Consider the following 23,472-nt stretch of genomic DNA (forward strand, 5'->3'; position numbering starts at 1 on the left):
CGGGCGTAAGTACCATTGGTCACCTGGCCGTGAAAAGCATGCCTGTTCGGGACTCATGCTGCGCCTGGGCTGCATACAACCCCCCTATCTGGTAATTCAAATAGCCTCAATTTTCTTCAACAACACACGGAAAAGCCTATGATGATTAATACGAGAGGTATCATCAGATTCTACTATGGTTTTGAATTCTTATTTTTGTTCTGTGATTATTATTTTCATGTTCGATACGAGAATGCTGACTGAGGGACGTGAAATGAATGACGATGCGGCTGACGTCCTGTCATCCTTGAACACCCAAGTAGGGAGGTGGGTATTAAAGGGTGCATATTATGGAAATATATTCACCGCTGGAGAATCAGCTTCTATGAAGACTATACTACCAACTGTCGCTGTCTTGCACGAAATGCAAATGGAAAGTGTAGGTGCTTAGGAGGCAGGCAAACTACTATATATGAGATACTAATAGGTACATGGCCTAAGGTATAGAGATGGTTCGTACTATAAAACGAAAATGCACCCAACTTAACTAAAGAGCTAGAAACCAAGGAGAAGAATAAGGTCCAGGAAGCTTCCCTCGAGCTTTATTTCCTATTCCGTCAATGATTATAGGTAAGTAATAGGCTTTTCCCTTTGCACCCCTATTCTTATTCCTTCCAATGCTAGGATCGACGACAAAAACCTAAGCAGTATCCTCATAACGACATCTCACAAAACTCCATCCCCGGAAATTAATATTGCCAAAGGATTGATCAACGAACAAATTCCTCGGTAGTTTTCCGGTCGGCTGCCGCGGAAGTTTTGGCGGAACGCCTTCGGGGCAATTTTTGAACGCCCACGCCATCCCCGCAGAGGTGGTAGACCAAGTCTTCTGGAATTTGTCGCTGGGTGCACCAATGTCCGCCCAGAGTAAGGCCTGTGGGCTTTTGAGAAACCACAAACCTTCTGTGTCAAGCCATTGTAACCCCTGCTGGCTCTCGAGCCATGGGTGCCCGAGGGCTGACGCCAGCCACCACCAACCAGACTCGGAAGCGAGGAACTCGGAACCTTTGGAATCAAGCCACTTGTGCCCCTCTTCCGTTGCCAACCACCTCGATATCGTATTCGTCTTGTCATGGAAAGGATATGAGAGCCATTGCCTGCCATCTGGAGACTCCAACCAAGCGTGCTGTCTCTGTCGTCTCCTGACTATAGTCCTCGACCAAGCCTTCGTGATATCACCCATCATATAATTCTCAGATGGCGAATAACCCTCTCCGGCCGGGTATATTTCCGCAAGCTTACCCATCTCTTTATTGACGTTTTCCACTCGGTAAGCTCTGATAACGCCCATTTTATCGGGCTTAACGTCCTTTCGGAGCTCACCCAGGACGATTACGAGATCCTCAACTCGGGAACCTCTAGCTAACACGAAGTCCGCACCCTCTTCTCCGTCCTCTGTACGGTTTATGCGTTCGAATAGATCTTCCATCCTGAAGACAGCATATCTGGTATCGGCCATTGAGTACGGTAAAGCCCCACCCGGGTCCTGGAAGTCCGTGATCCCTTTCCCGTCGAAGAAAACCCAATCGGAAGACATCTTTACCGAAGAAATCATATTTTTTTCATTCATTAAGATCGAGAAGCGGTTAACCGAGGGCTTAACTCGTCTTAGAGGATTTAAGTTGAGGAAACTCCTCTTGAATAGGCCGAATTGGTCGCTCCGGATCAGGCCTTGTCGGAATACATGGGATTGGTACCATTCTCTATTGATGTAGACCTCTCGACTACTTCCATCGAACGCTACTAGTTGTCCATCTTCTAGTGTTATATGGACCCAGCCAGGCGACGATTGAACCATCTCGAAGATCTTACGTTTGATGCCATAGGGTAGGTCGTTGAATGATAACTCCTCTGTTTGCTGATCTGAGATGCTCGTTCTCCGGACGGCTTTCTCTAGCTTCGTTATCGCACCCGTAAAACATCGTCTGCCCGTATGTTTCGTAGGTTGCGGGTCACCAAACCGCCGGCGAACTTGTTCAACTGTAAGCATAGGGGTTTTAATATTCATCTCCACACGCGACATATTGTCAGCGTGTGGCTAAGCTGCACATAGTTCAGCTTCTCAAGAGCAATAGTAGCTATCGCAATTTAGCAAGTATGGTATTTATGTTGCTAGTATGGGAGGAAAATAAGATGAAAGTAGTAATAGGTAGTAGTTTCTTGTCGTTGTTGGGGTTATCCTTTGAAAAAAGAATAAATCTATATATGGTTTGCTGTTATGTGCTGAACTAGAGATCATGACTAGATCTATTGGGAGTATGAATATAAAATCACTCTACTGTAGGTAATTCGAGATGAATGATTCACACAGTCAACGCATGCGAGGACCTCCACAAATCACACGTGAATAAGTCCGAAGTTGAACTACGTGCACAGTGACTTAAATCACCCTCCATAACCCGAGGTGAGGTGCTCATGAATCTGCTCATAAACCCAACAGATGTGACATGGTGTTGAGTCGTATATCATTACAACTTGTTGCTGAGACTCATGACGAACAAACATCATATCTAGCCTAAACACGAGAAGTGAATCACCGATGAATAGTGAGCCCGAAGAAATTATAGCCGCGAGGTTGACAGAATCGTCTCATCTTCTAGAAAACGAAGTTGTTATGCGTCGCCAGCAATCATGCAGCATGTACGCCCTATCCCATTCGTAGAATGCGTTACAAGAATAGAAGCCCAAAATAATAGTACTGGGGTATACCCTCCTCAAGCTAACGCCGTAGCCATAGCCATTTCCCTAAGTTCCTCATCGTAATAATTGTCATTGCGTCATAGTAGCCCCCCGAATCGAATAAATATGCTGTCGTTACCAGCAAACCCCCAGTAGCCCATCTGCCCCCCTGCACGATGTCGTTGGATAAACCTCTCCAACCCCTCTTTGAACCCGATATTAGCAACCCACTTGAAGTCGATATCACTTCTTATGCCTTGTTTGAAACCCCATCTTTAATTCATGACTTCTTCCCCTTTGGGGACTTAAGCATTGTCTGCTTATCGTTCATTCCTATCCATTTTTAGCGACCCATACATATACCCACATGACCGCGTTGAAAAAGCCAAGGAGTATATTGTCTCATCGGACTACGCCAACCCTACCTTCCTCTAAGTGCCTGCGCTTCACCATCAAGTTTTCCGAGAAGTCGGAGGATTCACGATCCTCCGAGAAACTCATATTCATGACATCGGAAAAGATGCGTCTTTTGCGCTTCGAGGACTCTAGTACGTGAGGCCGAGCAAGTAACTCGTTTCCCCGACTGCGCTTCTGGGCAGTGGTTGATAACTCCTTCTCAAGACTCTTATCAAGACCGTCGATGCTATCTTGGGAATCGAATTGAATATCTTCAGGAGAAGATGATGGGTCACTCTGGTAAGTCTCGATGTTGTCCATGTCGATTTCGCCAACCAAGTCTTGGCCGAGAGCTTGTCCCAGGCGTTCCTTCAGACCTAGAATTGGCCAAACCGGGACTCTCTGGTAGTGAATAGTGATTCTCGCATCTCCTCGGGGTGCCTTGCTAAGGTCGTCAAACATGCCGAGAAATGCTCCCGGCATGATGCTCTTGTAGACGATGAGTGTTTGGTCTTGCTCGGAAACTGCCAAGACACGAGTTTCAACATCTTCAGACTTAAACCCAGACCCCGTGTAGAAATTTAGATACACGTGACGTTGAGCCATTGCTAGCATGATAGCAAGAATATACTGGTCTTCATCAGGATTCTTGGGGACCAACTTTGACGTGTGAATCTTGTGTAAACTGTGGATAGGCACGTTTAAGGACCCGTCGGGTAACGGACGGACTCGGAAGCAGCTCTTTCTAGCGAAGTTTATGGTATGAAGATCGAGAAATGCTAATGCCGGGCTATGCATCGGAGTCCGACCTACCGAGGGTTCCTGAACACCTGAGGTGCATGTTGTGGCAGAGTTGAAGGAAAATGGACCTTGCAATTTCTTCCACGCAGCTTGACAACGCACACTGCCTAAAAGGCGACCGCCTCCGCATCTGATGTTAAGGTCTGGGTTTACCGCGGATAATTTTCCAGGATATAATAATGTTAACAGGCTCTGGATAGATTTATCTGTCGGCTGCTTAGATTGAAACGGATCCATCAGGTTGTTGAGGGTTCTTCGAATAGACACTACTAAGTCGGATGTCTCAGGTTGTGATGGTGATTGGGATGGTCCTGGTGTTGGTGTAGGTGTAGTTTGGGAAGGCTGTGGTACAAATTGACAGCCGAGCAATTGTGTGTGTAGATCTGTCCAACCGAGCGGCGAGACGTAGAGGGCTTTGGTTGCATGGTCGTGAAGAATATCGTAAAGAGATCCGACTTCAGGTCTTGTTATTCTGCGAATACGCCGCTTGCGTTTTGTCTTGGTCTCCGTCCACTCCATCGTGTGCGACATGCTCGACGATACGATGGTTTGAAATTAATGCTTCGTGAACTGTGAAATAAAATGTTAGCGAGGAATAAATAAATGAGGGGTATGCATAGCTATTATGTATAGCTATTATGCATGCAGCATAGAGGTACTTACATGATTAATCCATGGACATACCGGTTTAATGTATGGCGTTTTGGCTGTAGTGTAATGTGCCTTTGAACTCTTGCAGGAATACGATGGGATACGATGCGACCGGTTTTGCGATAATGCAAAAGCGATGCGCTACTGAATTTTAATCGATTCAAATCGACCCTAAGCCGATTTAGGAAATACGTTTAGAAGATAGAAGATTAAATTTTTTAGTATCGCGAATATGCGAAGGCTTGAAGAGTGATGGGTGGAATATGGGAGAAGATGCGACAGTTGTGATACTACTGGGCGGTTAAGGGAATGATGGGAATGGATGAAAGTGATTGCAGCTAAAAGACGCGACGCGAGAGGGGTTTAAGCTCTTTAGCTGCCAAACAAAGCGTGGGCTGCCCTTTCAATTTGAATGCGGCCAGCTTCGCGGTCTCACGAATTCAGGTGACCTTGTGCGCTCCTCAATAAGGTTAGGGTTAGGCATCCAACCCCGTTTGTATCCGGCTATGGACCCGCACGGTACCATGGCTCAGCCAATCAACGTTTGTATTTTTAAACTTCGTGACAACTCACTTCCAAGACGGACAGCTCGATAGAGTGGATGCAAGTCATCGCTAACCGAATTCCGATTGGCGTCATGTCATCTATCTTTAGCCAGGTTGTACCTAGTACGTACTAAGTACACAGTTAGCGGCATTTAAAATGAGCAATTTAAAACTGTACGGAGTATCTTGACGTGTACCTTAGGTACCCTTTTATTATGTAATGATAATGCATTATGCCGATATTTACCCGTACTCAGCGAAGAAAGTGACGTCTCAGGAATCCAAGTTTCTCACTAACAATTTAGAAACATCAGCCTCAGTTACGTGGGTACCATGCACGTCTGAGCCTCGCGAGCCCCTCTAGAAATCCAGCCAGGCACGATACGTATTTCCAAGCTCTCCATCACCAAACTCCTTGTCACCGCAGCATTGTCGAGCTATCACCGACTCTTCTCGGTGTATCTTTGACAAGATGCCGGTACGCGTGCATTCCACACCACCTTTGACAATGCATCTCTCTTACCCCTGAGATCTTCCCACCACCCAATGTCTCTCCAAAGCCAAACTATCCTCGAGCTCCAAGTTACTAACAAAATCTAGGCCTACAACTCTATGTTCAACAACGACCCCAACATCCCCCGTCTCGTCGGCAACGTCCCCCTCCTCCCTCTCCGCACTAAGACCCGTGGCCCAGCCTACGTGCTCCCGCAGCCCAACCCGCCGCTGCCCGCGAACGAAAGCCCGGACCCGGATGCAGAATCATACGACGTGCTAGACGAAGTCCTCTCTCTCTTCCGCGCCAACACCTTCTTCCGCAACTTCGAGATCCAGGGCCCCGCCGACCGTCTCCTCATTTACGGCATCCTCTTCGTCAGCGAGTGTCTCGGCAAGATTCGCCCCCAGCACTCCCTGAGGGATGCTACCAAGGAGGTTTTGAATACCGCCTTAGATCTTAACTTCGCTATCCCCGGTGACCCTGCATTCCCGCTCAACCAGGTACGTGTTTTTATCATCCTTCCGTCTACATCTGTTATCTCGATACAGTTTAAACTAACCGAATACACAGATCTACGAACCCCCTCGAGACCGACAGGACGCCGAGCAACTACGGCAGTATCTATCGCAAGTGCGGCAAGAGCTCGCGGCACGGTTATTAGCCAGGGTCTACGACGAGGATGGAGACGGGAAGCCGAGCAAATGGTGGTTGAGTTTCACGAAGAGAAAGTTTATGGGCAAGGCCTTGTAAAACGGAAGCGAATCCTCTACGGTAAAATAAGAATTATGGAATTGTCGCCCAAGATGAAACAAGAGCACTAAATTTATGCGGAATTTGAATGTCGATTGAGAATTGCATGTTACGGGGGTATCCTATCTATACCATGTCTATGGATGCGGCCAGAGTGACTGGGTTGGAGCTGGCCATGCTAGAGAGCTATACCTTATGTCCTATAAAATCAGGCTCTCTAACGCCGATGAATGCAGTTTTCACTTCTACCACACTAAAACCTCTATTCTTTGGTTGTCTCGTCCAGTTTTCTCTTCCTGGTACGAGCTTTGCCCCTAGCTTCTACCTTGCCTTCAGCGGGCTTGACTTTCCAAGCCGTGAAGACGTATCCTTCCGCCCCTCCTCTACTCGTCATTAGGGGGTGTGTTCGACTAGGCAGGACCTGCCATTTTCTGACACGGCTTGTCTGCAAAGTAGCTCCTAATACGAGGGACGGGTTTAACGGGAATTCTTCATTCCCAGGCCAGTGCTCCAGCTCTTCCGGAGTCTTACCGACAATCTCGTCCGGTGGGGTCGCTACCCAAGCACCACGACGCGCTATGCTGTAGCAATCAGCTAAAGCGGTGAGAGGTTCAATTGACTGCGAATAAATGGCGATCGGTGCGCCGCCAGCAAGGAGTGGCACAGCGTAGCGCATTATTGAGATAGGGTCCATTGTGCTGGCAACTACTAACCCAGAGAACTCGCCCTTCCGCGTGGTATCGACAATGTGGCGGATCTTGGCACAGCGTCGACGCTTACGGTAATAATTACCCCGGCGGTTAGGTTTCCACGTGCGGAGAATCTCAGGCGCGACATGAGCAAACTCAGCGGTGTATGTAGGATCTAGCTCGGGTTCAACGAGCTGCAGCCATGAGATAGTCATTAGGTGAGAGGCCAAGGGATGATCCTGAGTTTGTGCTGGATTTGTACTGTCGAAGCCATATTCGCGTAGGAAGGATAGGTTAGGTTGTTGATTCGCATGAATAACGGTAAGGGTGTTAGAGTGTGCAAAAGATGTTTTCATGTTGTCGACCCGTGGCTTGCCGTCTCCATGGGATGGTCTTATCGCTATCTGAGGGGATGAGGTTGATTCTGCGGTATCCCTAGCCTGAGCTGTAGTCTCCACACCGTGATTTCCATGTTCGCCGTCTTTATCTAACGGAAGATCTGTACATTTCGTTATAGATTCTTGGTGACTCGAATGCTCTCTCTGATGGTCGCTTGCCGACGTTGTTTCATTACCATTATTCGTAGACTCGTTTTCGGGTTGGTAGAGTATACCCATTCGCTCTGCCATTGCTGCCACCAAAAGACCACCTGTGTCATCTACAGCAAGCCATCGGCCAGGTGTGTCTTCGAGATCATCTTGTTCGTGGTTTGGGTCTTGGGACTCTTGGATGCCTTCGTTTTCGCATCGATCCTCTCCACTAAAATGCACATTGCCCCAACATCCTACCAGTGCTATCATCTCATCCCTCATATCCAAGATTTTAGTTGAGTCCTTCACTTCCAATTGCCAATAGGTTAGCATAGGCACATCCATAGGCACTACGCAGAACCTTCTTATGTATTTCTTCGTCTTGAGGATCTTGTACTTAGCCAAAGCATATTCTGTCTTCTGGTCGATGGCCGTATGCGAAAGCAGTAGCTTTGCTATTATATCCCTGCCCGCATCGGTACCATCTTTCTTTAAGGCTTCGATCTCCTCCGCACTCAATGTCTGGCGCGCCTCGGCATTGAGTTCCGCACGATTGGTCCGAGCGACAACGGTACCAGAATCGGGATCCACGAGCGAGTACTCTATACCCGCCGGAAGCGAAGCTTCGGCATCTTCATCGTCATTTATTATGGGGGGTTCTCCTTCGGGAGAGCTGGCTGATGTATCGGATGCTAAGATATCGCTGTATAGTTCAGAGGCGGGTACAATGCGCAGCCGATTAAAGTTCTCCTCCGGTCGTTTATCTTGTAGTTCGTATGTGAGATGGAATGGTCTGTGTATTATTAGATTACTCGGAAATGATCCATATTTTCCCAAAGAAATAGTGCTGTAGGATGAATGCTGTTAGTAAATGTGAAATCGAGATTTTCTTAACAAGATACCTACTAGGTAGTAGGTACAGGTAGACAAAAACATACGTATTTGGAGTAACTTGAAGAACTCGAAGATTGCCGGAAGGAAGCTTGAGAGCAACCCAAGCATTTGGTTGAACCAAAGAGTGCATCTCGGGGGACTGGAAACCTCAAGGTGAAATATGAATAAAGAAAAAAGTCGAGAAGAAAATCGAGATCGTGCTAAAAGTTAATTGATCTCAGGCTGCAGATTTGCAACTGTAACCCCACTGTGGGGTCAATCTGCGTGGGGGAGGAGCGACCGACATGAACCCCCTGTACTTGCCATAGATCGGATCGATTTGGATAAAAATAACTTCACCATGAAAGTATTTTAAGCTTCAAATGTTAAGCTAACGTTCTAAATAATATCGTACTGCTTATGTGATTTCAATTTATATAGGTTATCTTGATGTTAATTCTAAAAGAATATAGAAAGCCCTTCAGTCTTGTTTTAACAACCTAACTCTCCGAATCAAACCAAATTTCTCAAACAAAAGACGCTTGAATTCACATCCATATTCAGACTCCAGAGGTATCAACTGCTAAAACTACAAGATACGCCAAATACATATAAAAAGGAGTAGCCGCCGACCAAGTCTATCTTCAATATAACAAAGGAAATCCGAAAAGTATATGCGCTAGCGACTGACTGTCTCGCAATATGACTAATGATCGTAGATATTTCCGAGCTTACTTCTTCCCATTAAGTTTGCCCTCGTTCTGCTCCCGCCTGGCTAACTCGCTACCTGGCATTCTACCGAATTGCCACTCAGGAAGCGTGATGCCTGTTTGGTCATGAATGGTCGACATGAGTGGGGGAAGCAGCTGGTAAACCTAAGTAATATCTGGTATTAGAATATTGCACTAATGTCATATTTTTAAATAGGTGCCTTTAGATATTAACTTACATTTCTCATCGTTGAGGCGGTGTCTTGGCCTTGACCGCCAGCTCCAGAAGATCCGGCTTCAGCGCCTGTATTCCAGACGCTAATCTTAGGCTGCATGCCGTTGACGGCGGTGGCGTTGGCCTTAGCAAGCTCAACGTATGTGCCCTTCTCAATCATCACTGCAGGGATAAGAGTTAGCAATTAATTCTTGACATAACAGTGGTGATTTAATAGTAGAAGGTACTTACTGTATTGTAGGAGGCCAGAAGGACCGCCAAATGCTTCACTCATTCTAGCGTAAGCATTGGCCATGGCCATCATACCCTCAGCCTCTTTCAGCTTCTTCTGCAAGTTAGCTTCGGCATTCTTAATCGCCGCATCACTCCAAGCCTCAGCATCCATCTTGGTCTTGTAGGCTGATGCGTCGGTGTTCTTCGTAGTCCTGTTATAATCGGCAGCGGCTTGCGTCTCGGCGTCGACTTTGGTCTTGTAAGCCGAGGCACGTGCCTCGGCTTCCACCTCGTATGCCTTCGCATCGGCGGCTTGTTGTTTGCTCTCACGAGCGATAGCGGCCTTAACGACATCGACGGCACGAAGACGCTCGAGCTCGGCGGCGGCACGCTTCACCTGCACCTCTTTCTTCAGATCCTCATCCCTCGACTCAGTGGCACGGGTAGCCTGAATCCTTGCGATTTCAACATCTCGGCTAAGAACTGTCTTTTGAGTAGCAAGGTTGGCCTCGGCAGCAGCTCGCTCAACATCACGATCCGTCTTCTGGACAGCAGTTTCCGCATTACTTTGTAAAAACCAGGAGTTAGCTTTGATCGCCAAGAAGCGGGGATATTCGTGTAACAAGATGAAAGAATTCAGGTTGAACTTACATTTTGGCAATCGATCGTTCCTGCTGACCATGTCTTTCTGCCTCACCAACATTACCGCGAAGTTGGGCTTCTGCAACATCGATACGGGCTTGGTTGGTAGCGCCTTCATGAGCTTTCTGGGAGAGGGATTGGAAGTAAGTGGAGCCGACAGCATCCTTTAATTCCTTGACGTTGGCATTATAAATCTTGAGACCAAATTGGTCTAGCTCGCCCTGGATGTTACGGAAGATCCGTCTCTTGAATTCCTCACGTTCAGTGAATATTTCTTCCATAGTCATGGAAGAAACCAAAACTCGAGTCTCGCCTTCGATGATACCCTTCACGATGTTTTCGAGGTGCTGAGTGCCTTGCTTATTGGCTGTGGAATCGGCCAATAACATGGCATACTTCATTAAAGAATCACCACGGTCTTCGTCATTGCTGTGATTATGTCCAGTTCGATCTCCGTGGGCATCTGCGGCGGGCCTAGGGCCTTTCGCATTGGCTCCTCGATTGTTGACATCTCTATTTTCATGTTATTAACCTCTATACCGTCATCTTGCAAGGGTGGACAACAAGCACATACGGGCCAATAGTGAAAATAACCGGAAGAAGGAACTGAAGCTTCTCCTTTGTCATGGCTACGTAGAGAGGTTAGATATATTCGACAATAGTTGGGGTTTGAAATACCCTGAAGGTTCATAGCATAATCGTGGGGTTGAACCGAGAAGCGTGTGCATCTCTGGAAGGGTAGCACCCATGCAGCTTTGGTGATGTGAACATTCTTGATGTTCATGCCAGTGATGGCAAGGTACTCATCGGGAGCAGCAACTCTGTACGACATCGTGATATAATTTCTACCAAAGTAGATGACTATATCAAATGTTGGTGATGGGAGATGAGTTTTCAAGTACGACCTTATAGATTCAGGAGTTACAACACCTAAAAGATAAAAAGGGAGAGGAGATAAATAGGTGGATAGGATATGTAAAGGTAGGTAGATATAGTTGTAATGAACTATCTGACACTTGTGTGGCGGAAGAATAACAGAAGGCAAAAATAATACAGTTCAATATCTAGGTCAGACTGGTCAGATTAAATAAGAGGTTACCGGAGGCTGAAGTCAAGCCAAGAGAAGACAAGCCAAGGTTGAAACTAATAAATAGAGGATCTTGGGATGACTACTAGTTGAAGTTAGGGAGAAGGTTAGGCATATCCTGTAAAGTCCTATCTTAATTAGGACGTATTTTATCGAAGCTGCCTACCTAGCACCCAGTGAATTGGTAATGTGTTATGTAGAATACTTGTCTATTACTCAACCCCGTGTTCCCGTATCCTTCCACATACACAGAAAGTGTCGTTGTCGTTGTATAGCAGTTGACTACTAGTTAGGTACCTAAGGGCTTGGCCCCTCTCAGTGACTCGATAATCTGATGCTTAATCTCCTGACCGAGGAGGTTTCCCCAAGAGCCCTAGAACGCGAGGCATACTGCAATGTTACCCTCTAGACATGAAGAAGTCTTAACTAAATGCATCAAGGGATTATCCAGGGATGCGAAGGGATTCATCACGAAAATAAGGCATAGAAATCGGGCGAAGCTCCGCCCTGTTTGTCTTGTGTATCATTGAAGCAGGAGGGTCATGAGTCCGACCGATGAATCGATGCGATGATCCGAGATCTGACGTGTTACTTTACAAATGGACCCCATTTTTCTAGAAGCTTTCCTCAATTCACTTTTAGCACTAGCGACCCCACTGAGCCCACTAAAGCTGAAGCTCAGCTCGCTAACTCTAACGCTGGAAGCTGCCCTGTGCGGGAACTACTATGCAGTAACCTACCGCCTAATACATCCATGAATCCAATGTATGGGGAATTCCCTTTGTGTTACCGGAGGCGGAGGCTGTAGACTTCCCTAGCTCAAGCTCTAAATCTCTTAGCTATATCGCTTCCAACGCTAGCTAGCTTGAACCTTTCATCGTCTTAACAACTTCCTCTCTATTCATCAAACACGTGTTGGATTTACGGTTCCTCTTGGAGAATGTGATCTGATGCCTGTCATTTCCAAGCTCGTCGGTGCCTAACTATGTGGCTCGGGCAGTCGTGCCGTGGCTTTTCAAATTGAAGGATTCGACTTTGGATTTGGAAGTTCGTTTAACGCCTCGGCATCACCTCTCATCCTTTCGTCATTATCGTCAATCACTGCTCGTCTTCCCGCTCCTACTCATCTACATGCGCCCGCCAGCCCGGTTGGTCCCGGTTTTTGGACGGATTCATCGATTTGCAGCCTGAAAGCAGCCCTAACGATTCCATTCCCCAGAGTCCTGCGCATCTCTACGAACCTTGCATATGCATCTTGACTTCCAAGATATGGTCATATGAATGCTCCGAATCTCGATTGTCCAATCACAAATAACGCACTTGTCGCGGAGAGGAGGGATTGATTCCAATTGACCATAGAAATCTCGAAATTCTCCATGCTTCAAAAGGGACTCGGTCAAGGATCCGTTACCCGAGGATACCATAGCGCCTAAGCTTAGTGTCGTCTAAACATTTAACCTCCTTGGCCTTATAGTTGCAAGGCTGATTTTACACCTTGAAACTTGATACGAGTATCGGTATCTGCGGCTGACCTACCTATGTGCACTAGCTGTCTCCTGACTTCGCGTGTACTGCAACAATCAGTCACTGGACGTCGGTAGCTTCGGACGGATTTGTAATTGGGTTTTTGCATCTTTGGTCCCTTCCGTCTCCCTGATTCACCTTGGATGGATTCTACTACATGTATAGTTTAAACGTGGGATGGTGCATCATTCTCCATCGTCTTACTCCCCTTACTACACTATCACCTACGCCATCCTACATGCGCCCTACTAGCCACAGGGGAAGCAAATCACGAGGTTTGCCTCATCCTAAATGACCTATTAGGTAGGTTTCAATTAAATCCTAAGGTTACTTCAAGTCGAATCCAATTATTCTTAATTACTCTAAGTAAAGCAACTCATTTGTTTCGTCATATGGGCCTCGAGCATAATTGCGACCTAACATTTAAGCTGAGCCTAGCTAAACTAACTATTATACCTTCGTTCATCCCTAGAACTCGCATAATAAAGTATTTACGACCGCAAATATCTATTCATCTATATGAGTAATACCACACTCGAGATTTATAATTAAACCGCGGCGAAAATATTGGAGATCAAGATGGATGGGAAATTATCCTTTGACGAACCTCCCCCCTATACTGCACTTCCAACAAATCACCCCATCTCAAATGAGTTCCAGTTGAACTCGTTAACTTACCACCTGCAACACCATGTATCGTCCCTCCCAGATCGTATTCGAGCGACGCAACAAGTTCGAAAAGCTGAGCAAACGTCGGGCGATGCATCCCTATTAGACCACATCGTCCCCATCGTTGAAGAGTTCTTAGCCGATTTAGGGGCTCGACATACTCCCGTTCCGCTGGCTACCCTTACTCTAATTCCAGATGTTGCGGTGCCTAAAAACGCAATGCTTAGTGGCTTGGAAGACATGAAACGGCGCGGGGAAATATGCCGTGTCTCTAGAATCTCAATGGATAAGATCAGCAAGGATTCCAAGTCTAATTCCGAGACACCCAAATCTCAAAATGTGAGCGAAGACCCGAGCTGGGCTTCGGGGCAGGAGTTTACTGGTTGGGGACGGTTTGGGGAACCGGAATCGCCAAGCGACGACACGGAGCGAAATAAGCTGCTATGGTGGCGCGATGAGGAGATGGCGCGTCGCCTAGCGACATATCTACAACCGAGAAAAGAAAAGACGGCGCCAAAAACTGTAGTGCAAGCTGTGGTAGAGCAGCGGATACCAGCGAAGAAAGAAAAGAAAAGCTGGCTTTGGGGAAAACGCGCGAGTGGTCAGACATCTGAATCTGCGCCAACACCGACGGAGACCGAGGTCAAAGTGGATAAGACACGGGAAGAAGAAAAAGGAGCTGAAATGGTTGTCACCGCTCAGGAGGTCGCGTTTCGTCAGGAGAATGAGCTTGGGATATGGGAGAGCTTTCCTGGGTGGGGTGTCGTGGTGGCTGTGAAGGTGAAGACCTGAGGCTAGCGTCTCCGTGTGTTGATAGATATGAAGATCATCGAGTCATCCACTGTTACCGTGTCCATTTTTCTAGGCATATGTTCGTGAATGCCCGAGCTCCGAGGGTTATTGTGTCGCAACGAAACGTAGGGAAAAATCAACACTTGTCGGAGTTTCCGGAGTTCCCAATCGGGCTAATCTTCGAATCTTATCAATTTATGAAAAAGCATATATCTTATATAACATGATTATATTGTAAAAATGCAGTAAATTTTACTCATTTTAAATATATAAGTTTTATATAATATATATAAAAAGTGGTGAAGTTATTAAATTATAAAAATTAAAAATATCGAAATTACGTAATTTTTCGATTTATATATTATTACGTTAGCCCATTAAGCCGGATATTTGGATTTATCGAAAAAAGTCGATTTTTTAAAAATATTTAATTTTAATTTTAATAAATTTAAGAAAATTTCGAATTATATAAAATAATTTTTTTTAATTTTATAATTTTATTAATTTAAAAGTTATTTAAATTTAAAGTTTAATTATATAATAATATATTAATTATTTTTTAATTTAATTATGTAATTTTAAAATGTAAAAAGATTTAAACTTAAATTTAAAAAAAATGGTTAATACGTTGAAAAAATTATATAATTAAATTAAAAAAAATTAATATATTAAAAAATGCATTTAATTAAATTAATAAATAAATTTAAAATTTAATAATTATTTTAAAATTATTTATATAATTAATTAAATAAATAATTTAATAATTAATTTAATAATAAATTTAATAATTAATTTTTAAATTAATTTAATAATTATAAAATTATTTATATAAAAAAATGAATAATAATTATTAAATAAAAAAAAAATTTAAAATAAAATAAAAATATAAGAAAGGATTTTTTATGTTAAATTTCAAGTTATGTATAAAATGTTTTTTTTTTTCGTATTATTTATTATATTTTATTAATTTTTTAGCTTTTTATAAAAATATTAACGTTCCGTTAATTTTTATTTTAGTTTTTTACGAGTGAGTAATAAGATTATAAAGTTATTTTTTTTAAATGACGACGGGGGAAGTATAAGTTTTAGCGTTTAAAGGGATAAAAGTTCGAGAAATCGAAACTTATTAACGTTAAAAATTATCGTAGTTTTAATAATAAATCGAATCTTTTTTTTTAATTTAGTTAAGTTTTTTTATATTGTTTTTTATAAGTTTATGGTTTTTATTTTATTAAAGTTTATAAGATTTTTTATATTTTATTTATAAATTAATTTTATAATGTTTTATAATAAAAGTTTTTTTATATACCATTAATCGTAAATAACCGAAAAACTTTTTTAACGAATTAAATATTTTAATATTATTTTACTTTTTTATTTATTAATTTATTATTATAATAATTTTTTTATTTTATATAATTATTATTTATTTATATTTTTTTTAATAATAACATGGTTAAACGTAAAAATATAACGTTTATAAAAATTTTAACTTTACGAAATTTTATATAATTAAAATATATTTATAACTTTATAAATTTTTTAATTATTAAAAATGTTTAATTTATATGTTATATTTCCGATTTTTTTCGTAATTATTAAAGGTCCGGTTTTTTAAATTTTAAATTTTTTATTTTTAACGTTTAATAATTAATATTTTTTATATAATTGTAAATATACCGTTTCGTTAATTTTAAAATTTATATTTTTATATTTTTTATTATATTAAGTTTTCGCGTTTATAATTATATAGTTAATTATTTTTTTCGCTTTTTTTTAATATTATTTCTTAATTATTTCGTAATTAAAAGCATTAGTTAAAATTTTTAATAAATTAAAAGTTATTTTTAATTTAAAATTTAAAACGATTTTATTTAACGATTTTTTAAAAATAAATAAATAAACATTATTAATATTATATTATAAAGTTAAAATAATATTAATTTATAAAATATTTATTATTATAACGTAATATTATAACGTAAGTTTAATTTTTTAATTTTTTTTTTTTAATTAACCATTTATTTAAAAATAATATGTAATGTTTATTATAAGTTTAATTTTTATTTTTGTAAAAAGAAATTACCATATATTTAATATAAATTTTAAATCGCGGTTAAATATTATTTTTATTAATATTTTTTAATTATATAATTATAATGTTTTTAATAATTATAATGTTTAATTTTTAGCTTTATATATAATATTTTTTAATATTAAAATAATTTTTTTATTAAACTTACATATAATAATAAATAAAGAATTAAAATATTTATATTTTTTTATAAATTAAAATGAAGAAATTGCTTTTATTTTCGATAAATTAATAATAAAATCTTAAATAATTATATAATACGGTATTATTAGGGAATTTATAAGGATTAATTAACTTTTTATTTTAAATTTATCCGTTTTATTTTTAATATAATCGGGATATTAGGTAATATATTTTTAAATTTTTTTCGATATATTTTATAATTAAATATATTTTAATTTATAATATATACGTTTAAAGTCGAAATGATATTTCGTATTATAAATTAAAGTTAAAAGTTTTTAAATATAATTTAATGAAATTATAAAGCGTTTTTTACCGTTTATTATAATATAATATATTAAATTATTTTTTAATTTATATCGGTATTATTAAGTTATATTTTTTTTATTTTATTTTATTTTTATTAGAATTTTTTTTATTTTTTTTAATTTTTAATTATGTTTATATTTTATTATAATTTAATTGCGAAATTTTATTAACATTTCGATTTTAAATATTGGATATATTATTTCGTTATTATTTATTATAATATTATTTGTAATATTTTTTAATATTAATTTATTTTTTTATATTTTTTTTTTAATATTTAAAATATTATGAATTATAAGTAATTTTAATAAAATATTTAATATTAAGTTAAATTTACCGGTAATATAATATATTTTTAAATTAAATTAAAATAAAAAAGTTAAAATAATAATTAATTTCGAATTTATTTTATTTATATCGGTTATTTTTAAGGATATTTAATTTATTATTTTTCGTATTAATTTATAATCGATAATTATTTTAATAATTTTCGTGTAAGATTATAAACGAATACGGTTAAAATAATATAACTAAACCAAATATATTATTTTTAATTTCGTAATATTATATCGAGATTTTACGCGTATTAAAACTTTTAAAAAATAAGCTATTAATTTTATTTTATTAATTTTTATTAATTAATCGTTTTATTTTTTATTTAAATAAAATATTATAATTTTAAATTTTATTTATTTTAAAGCGTTAATGTTTAAAAAAACTTATTAATTATATTTTTAATAATTTAAATTTATTAAATTATAAAGTTATATTTATAAAATTAAAAATAATTTTTTTTTTAATTCTATCGATTTAAATTTTATTTTTATAATATATTTTTTTCGTTTTTTTAAAAATGTTAATAATTTTTAATTTTTTTATTTTTTATTTAATAATGTAGTTTTTTTATTTTAAAACGGTTTTATTTTTTATTAATAATAAAGGATATATTTTTATAAAAAACTTATAAATTTAATATAAGTTTTAAGTTTTAATAAAATAATTAACATTTTTAATTTTCGAATTATTAAAATATAATTTTTTATAACGTTTAATTTTAAATTATTTATTATAAATTTTAATAATATAATTATTAAGTATTTTATAAATATTTTTTTAAAATTAAAAATTAAACCGGCGTTTTCGTAATAACGGAAAAGTTTTATTAAATATTATTAATATTATTTTTTTATATTTAAAAAAATAATAATATCGTTTATATAAGTTTTAGCGAATTTTTTTAATAATTTTAATAAATAATTTATATATTATTATTCGTAAATGGGAAAGTTTTTAAAACTTATTAAAACGATATTTAAAATTTCGAAACCTTAAAATAAAATTACTATTATTTTATCGCGGTTTTTTATAACAATTAAAAATTAATAATAAAATGTTATTTTATTTATTATAATAAAATATCGTTTTTTTTATATTTTTTAAATAATTTTATTTTATAACGGTAAAGGATATATATTTAATAAAATATATTTATTTAAAACTTTTAAGTTAATAATTACACGTTTTTTTTTTTTATCGTTAATTAATTTTTAAATTATAAAATACGAATAATTAAATAATATTATTTTTTTTTATTAATTTATTTTATTTTTAAAATATATAACATTAAATGTTTAATCGAAAAATTTTTTATCTTTAACTTTTAAAGAATAAATATATTTTATTTTTAACTTTTCTTTTTAATCGTTAATTATATTTATTAATATTTTATTTTTTTTAAATATTTATAATATTTTTTTATTTTTTTAATAATTATATTTATCGGTTATTTTTATAAGTTTATTTGCGAATTAGGGGTTAATAACGTAATAATAAACTTTATTTTTCGTTATAATTTTAAGGGTATTTATAAGCGTTAAGGTTTTTAAGGATAAAATATTAAGTTTCGAAAAACTTTTTTTTTTTTAAAAAAAATTTTATATAACTTTTAATTTTATTTTTTTTAATTTTAATACGATATTAATATTTTTATTTATAAAAAATTCGGCGGCGAAAATATATTAATTATTATAATTTAGTATTATATTTAAATCGTAAAAGTTAAAAACTACGGCTTATATTACGTTTATTTTTTTTTATATTATATTATAAAATATTTCGTTCTTAATTTTAATTATTATTTTAAAATACATGTTTTTTAAAATAATTATTTCGTTATTAAAATCGTTTAAAATAATAACATTTTTTATTAAAAAATAATTATAAATATTATTATAAATATTAAAATATTTTAAAATGAATAAAAAATTTCTTTTTTTTAATAAATTAAAATATTTCGTTAAAATTAATATTATTATATATTTAAGTATTATTATTTTTTTTAAGATTTTCACTTTTTTTTAAATAAAAGTGTTTTTTTTAATTATAATAAAAATTGTTACTTTTAAATATAATTTTAAAAATATATTTAATTTAAAATAATTTAAAATTATATTATGTTTATATAAGAAATTATTTCTTATAATAAAATGTATAGTAAAACCGGTTTCGTGAATTTAAATTTTAATTTAAACGCGGATTAAACATTTTCGTTTTATTTTTATTTTTTTTAATATATTAATATAAAATCGAGCTTTTTAATAAAATTTAATGTTATTTAAGTTAATTTTTCGAACGTAAAATAATTTTTTAAAGGTAAAAGTTTTATAATTTTAAATAAATTATTTTAATTATTATTTATTTATCATTTTTTTATTTACTTTTAAATTAATGTATATTTAAAATTTTATTCTTTAATTATTAACGATTTTAACGAATATATTAATATATTTTTTAATATTAAATATAAATATAATTAAAAAATGCGTTTTAAAAATGTTATAACCTTATATTTCATTTATATTTAATTTTTTTTTAAATATATAAAATATATTTTTAATATTAATTAATATTTTAAATTTAAATTTTTTATTAAATTTAATTTTATATTATTTTTTTTTTTTTTTTTATAAAGTTATAAAATAAATATTTAATATATTTTCGATTATAAATAAAAAGTATAATTTTACATGGAAAAATGCTAGTTTTATATTTAAATTATTATTATTTATCGTGTTTAAATTTTCGTTTTTTATATTAAAATTAAAAAAAGGTGGTATATAATTATAAACTTTCTATTTAAACGTTTTTTTAACTTTTTTAATTATTTATTTTATAAATATAATTAAGTAAATATATTTATTCGTTAATATATATTTAAAATAATTCGATTTCGTATTAAATTTTTTTTCATATTTCGAATATTTAAACTTTTATTTATTATTTATTTTAAGGGTTATAAAATAATTATACTCGTTTAATTTATTATTAGTTTTTTTAATGTTTAAATAATTTTTAATTTTTTTTATTAAAAAATATCTTTTTTTTTAAAGGTTAACTTTATATATAATAAAGTTTATATTATTAATTATATAAAAAACTTTATTTTTTATAAAATATATATCGTTTTTTCGTTTTTTTTTTTTTATTTAATGTTTTTAATAACGAAATGGTTTATAACGATTATTATTATATTAATTTTCATTATAACGTAAACGTTTATATTTTTAGTAATTTCCGTAAAGCGAACGATTATAAAAACGATTATAACCACGAATTACTTTACGATTATTTGGTCGTTAAGTTTCGTAACGGTTTTTAAACGGTTATTTATATTTTTAATATTTATATAATTGGTAAAAATTAATTTATTATTAATAAACGTTCATGGAATTATTAAACTCGGTTAAAAAATCATCGTTTTTTTAATTAATTATATAAATAATATTAATTAAAATTTTAAAAACGATAAATTTATTAAACGGGATATTTTTAAAAAGTTTTATTTAAATTTTAATAACATTTTTAATTAATTTTAAAAAAATAAAAATAGTTTTAAATACGAGTAATTACATTTTTTAAGCTTTTTTTTTTTTACTTAAATATTTTAAATAAATATTTAAAAATATAAATTTTATTAATTACGATACGATTATTTTTAAATCGGCGTTTAAAACATTTTAAATTATCGTTATTTAATATTTTAATTTTATAAAATTTACGGCTTTATATATACGAAAAAGTTTTATAATTTAAGTTTTAATATTAATATTTTGTAAATAATTATTTTAAATATATTTCGTGTTTTAAATTTTAAATATTATTTCGTATATAAGCATTTTATAATTTTTTTAAAGTTTTTAAAAAGCTTAATTATTATTAAATAAATAATTAATTTTCTTATTAATTATTAAAACATTTATTTATTATTATTAAGCGGATTTTTAAAATATTTACGAGAATTTTTTACGAATTATTTCGGTTCGTTTTAAATTAATTTTTACGACATTTATTATTTTAACGAATAAATTTACGTTTTTTTAAAAAATATTTTTTCCCACGATCGTAATATTAAAAAATCTTATAATAATCGATTCCATATTTAAATAAAAATATTCGATATCTTTAATTAATTAACTTTTTATATTTAAAGTTTAATTTTTTAATATTACGCGTTTATTTAAAATTTTAAAAAAATTTAAACCTTCGGTTATTCTATTAACGGTTTTTTTTATTATTTTATTATTCGCTTATATGTTTATTACCGTTATTATAATGATTACTATTTTATTAATTCGTTATTATACGATTTCATTTAATATTATTTTTAAAAATTAAAGAAAATTTTACTATTAATTTCCTTAATTATTTACATTAATTACTCCGTCATTTACATTATTAATAACGGCTTTAATATTATTCGATATTTTAAAAATGAGTTTTATAATTAAGGTGGGAATTTATTACGGAAGTAAAATTACTAAGTAAAATTTTAAAAATATAAAAATAATGAAAATTTTAAAAAAACTTAACTTTTAACGTTTAAAAATATTTTTTTTAATTTAAAAATTAAATATTAATTTAATATTTAATATAAAAATAAATAATAACGATAATTTCGTTTATAAAATTTATAAAATTAATATTAATATAATGTTAAATACGTAAATTAATAATAATAATAAAGAAATATTATTAAATTTTATTTTTTTAACGCGCGGTGGAAAAATAATTTTTAATTTATTAAAATGTAATAATAAAAAAATTAATGAAAAAATAAAATTTAATAATTTAAAATTTTAAGGTTTTAAATTTTAAAATAATAAATTTTTAAAAAAAAAAAAAATCGGTGGAAATTTTTAAAGGGTTATAAGTTTTTATAATAAAATATGGCTACATTAATTATTATTAAATATTTAAATTTATTAAATTTATTTTAAATTTTATTAAATAAAATGTTCGAAAAGTAAAAACCGATTTTTTTATATTATATAAACTTAATTATAAAAAAAATACGCTTAAAGGAAAAATAATTTTTAATTTAAATTTTACTTTTTTAAAAATGGTTTATAAAGGATTTAACGGGGTTTTTTTTACGGGGTGGTTATACGTGTACGAAATATTAATAATAAATTTTATAATAAAACGGAAAATGCGGTTAAAATATTTTTTAAATTTATGTATATTAATTATTTATTTCGCGTTATATTTAAATAAATGCGAAATAAATTAATGTGTTTTCTTTATAAAGTTTAAGGTTTTATTAAGTTTTTATATATAATTAACTTTAAAATAAATTTATAAAATAATATAATTTTCTAATTTTTAAATATATTTAAATTATTAATATTACGAAATAACTAAAAAATTTATTATTATAATAAAGTTTTTTTCCTTAAAATTTATAAAAAAATAAATGAAAAAATAATTAAATTAAATAAAATAAACGGAAAAAAAATTAAATTAAAAAAAATAAACGAAAAAAAAAATTAAAATAATAAAGTTTTTAACTCGTCGCACCATATTATATAAAAAATAAAAAAAAAAGTTATTACTAAATTTAACGATAAAAAATTATATTAAACGCGTAACGAATTATACGAATAAACGTAAAGTTATTAAATTATAAAGTTATTTATATAAAAAAATAAATAATAATTATTAAATAAAAAAAAAATCTAAAATAAAATAAAAATATAGGAAAAGATTTTTTATATTAAATTTCGAATTATATATAAAATGTTCTTTCTTTCCGTATCATTTATTATATCTTATCAATAATTAATTTAATAATTAATTAAATAATTAATTAAATAATTAATTAATAAAAAAGTTAAATCGAAAAATAAATAATTAAATATAAAAAAAATATATTTAATTAAATAAATAAATAAATTTAAAATTTAATTAATGTTTATTTAAATAATTTACGTGTATTAAAACTTAATTTTAATTAATTAAATTAAGTTAATTTATTAATTAATTTAAAAATTAATTTAATAAATAATTTAAAAATTAATTAAAAAAGTAATTTAATATATTAATTATTAATAAATTTTAACTTAATTTTTTTTTTAAGTTATATTTTTTTTTTATAATTTTTTATTTTTTTTTTTTTTTATAATTAATTTTTATACTCGATTATTTAATAAATTTTTTTAAAAGTTTATTTTTTTTTATTTCGTTAAAAATATAAATCGATAAAATGTTAAAAGTTAATTATTTAAT

At 33.2% G+C, this 23,472-nt stretch overlaps 6 protein-coding genes across 6 annotated transcripts; 2 read left to right on the forward strand and 4 right to left on the reverse strand.

Annotated features, from left to right (window-relative positions):
* Positions 1-40: 40 nt before the first annotated feature.
* GGS22DRAFT_169811 (uncharacterized protein) lies at positions 41-2,241 on the reverse strand. Its single transcript, XM_047962379.1, has 2 exons — positions 481-2,241; positions 41-418 (listed from the first exon to the last, which is right to left on the reverse strand). Exon 1 carries the CDS (start codon positions 2,060-2,062, stop codon positions 680-682), a length of 1,383 nt encoding a protein of 460 aa, XP_047816426.1. The 5' UTR covers positions 2,063-2,241; the 3' UTR covers positions 41-418; positions 481-679.
* A 204-nt stretch (positions 2,242-2,445) lies between these two features.
* On the reverse strand, positions 2,446-4,853 carry GGS22DRAFT_169813 (uncharacterized protein). Its single transcript, XM_047962380.1, has 2 exons — positions 4,579-4,853; positions 2,446-4,485 (listed from the first exon to the last, which is right to left on the reverse strand). Exon 2 carries the CDS (start codon positions 4,444-4,446, stop codon positions 3,121-3,123), a length of 1,326 nt encoding a protein of 441 aa, XP_047816427.1. The 5' UTR covers positions 4,447-4,485; positions 4,579-4,853; the 3' UTR covers positions 2,446-3,120.
* A 720-nt stretch (positions 4,854-5,573) lies between these two features.
* On the forward strand, positions 5,574-6,488 carry GGS22DRAFT_46679 (ARP2/3 complex 21 kDa subunit). Its single transcript, XM_047967153.1, has 3 exons — positions 5,574-5,659; positions 5,712-6,107; positions 6,178-6,488. The coding sequence occupies exons 2-3, from the start codon at positions 5,724-5,726 to the stop codon at positions 6,355-6,357; spliced, it is 564 nt and encodes a 187-aa protein (XP_047816428.1). The 5' UTR covers positions 5,574-5,659; positions 5,712-5,723; the 3' UTR covers positions 6,358-6,488.
* Positions 6,489-6,523: 35 nt separating this feature from the next.
* On the reverse strand, positions 6,524-8,611 carry GGS22DRAFT_46685 (Gcd10p family-domain-containing protein). Its single transcript, XM_047967154.1, has 2 exons — positions 8,515-8,611; positions 6,524-8,423 (listed from the first exon to the last, which is right to left on the reverse strand). The coding sequence occupies exons 1-2, from the start codon at positions 8,598-8,600 to the stop codon at positions 6,620-6,622; spliced, it is 1,890 nt and encodes a 629-aa protein (XP_047816429.1). The 5' UTR covers positions 8,601-8,611; the 3' UTR covers positions 6,524-6,619.
* A 248-nt stretch (positions 8,612-8,859) lies between these two features.
* GGS22DRAFT_46689 (uncharacterized protein) lies at positions 8,860-11,395 on the reverse strand. Its single transcript, XM_047967155.1, has 6 exons — positions 10,928-11,395; positions 10,824-10,878; positions 10,259-10,762; positions 9,626-10,173; positions 9,399-9,556; positions 8,860-9,324 (listed from the first exon to the last, which is right to left on the reverse strand). The coding sequence occupies exons 1-6, from the start codon at positions 11,079-11,081 to the stop codon at positions 9,181-9,183; spliced, it is 1,563 nt and encodes a 520-aa protein (XP_047816430.1). The 5' UTR covers positions 11,082-11,395; the 3' UTR covers positions 8,860-9,180.
* Positions 11,396-13,100: 1,705 nt separating this feature from the next.
* GGS22DRAFT_46713 (uncharacterized protein) lies at positions 13,101-14,571 on the forward strand. Its single transcript, XM_047967156.1, has one exon. The coding sequence runs from the start codon at positions 13,440-13,442 to the stop codon at positions 14,319-14,321; it is 882 nt and encodes a 293-aa protein (XP_047816431.1). The 5' UTR covers positions 13,101-13,439; the 3' UTR covers positions 14,322-14,571.
* Positions 14,572-23,472: the final 8,901 nt, after the last annotated feature.

This window comes from Annulohypoxylon maeteangense, assembly GCF_022496945.1.
Source record: "Annulohypoxylon maeteangense strain CBS 123835 unplaced genomic scaffold GGS22scaffold_15, whole genome shotgun sequence".
NCBI classification, from domain to species: domain Eukaryota; kingdom Fungi; phylum Ascomycota; class Sordariomycetes; order Xylariales; family Hypoxylaceae; genus Annulohypoxylon; species Annulohypoxylon maeteangense.

Coding starts and splice junctions, on each gene's coding strand:
- GGS22DRAFT_46679 (XM_047967153.1), top strand. CDS start 5,724: ATGTTCAACAACGACCCCAACATCCCCCGTCTCGTCGGCAACGTCCCC. Junction 6,108..6,177: donor CTGCATTCCCGCTCAACCAG/GTACGTGTTTTT, acceptor CCGAATACACAG/ATCTACGAACCCCCTCGAGA.
- GGS22DRAFT_169813 (XM_047962380.1), bottom strand. CDS start 4,446: ATGTCGCACACGATGGAGTGGACGGAGACCAAGACAAAACGCAAGCGG.
- GGS22DRAFT_46689 (XM_047967155.1), bottom strand. CDS start 11,081: ATGTCGTACAGAGTTGCTGCTCCCGATGAGTACCTTGCCATCACTGGC. Junction 10,763..10,823: donor GTTATTTTCACTATTGGCCC/GTATGTGCTTGT, acceptor ACATGAAAATAG/AGATGTCAACAATCGAGGAG. Junction 9,325..9,398: donor CCGCCTCAACGATGAGAAAT/GTAAGTTAATAT, acceptor GATATTACTTAG/GTTTACCAGCTGCTTCCCCC.
- GGS22DRAFT_46685 (XM_047967154.1), bottom strand. CDS start 8,600: ATGCACTCTTTGGTTCAACCAAATGCTTGGGTTGCTCTCAAGCTTCCT. Junction 8,424..8,514: donor CTTCAAGTTACTCCAAATAC/GTATGTTTTTGT, acceptor TTCATCCTACAG/CACTATTTCTTTGGGAAAAT.
- GGS22DRAFT_46713 (XM_047967156.1), top strand. CDS start 13,440: ATGGATGGGAAATTATCCTTTGACGAACCTCCCCCCTATACTGCACTT.
- GGS22DRAFT_169811 (XM_047962379.1), bottom strand. CDS start 2,062: ATGTCGCGTGTGGAGATGAATATTAAAACCCCTATGCTTACAGTTGAA.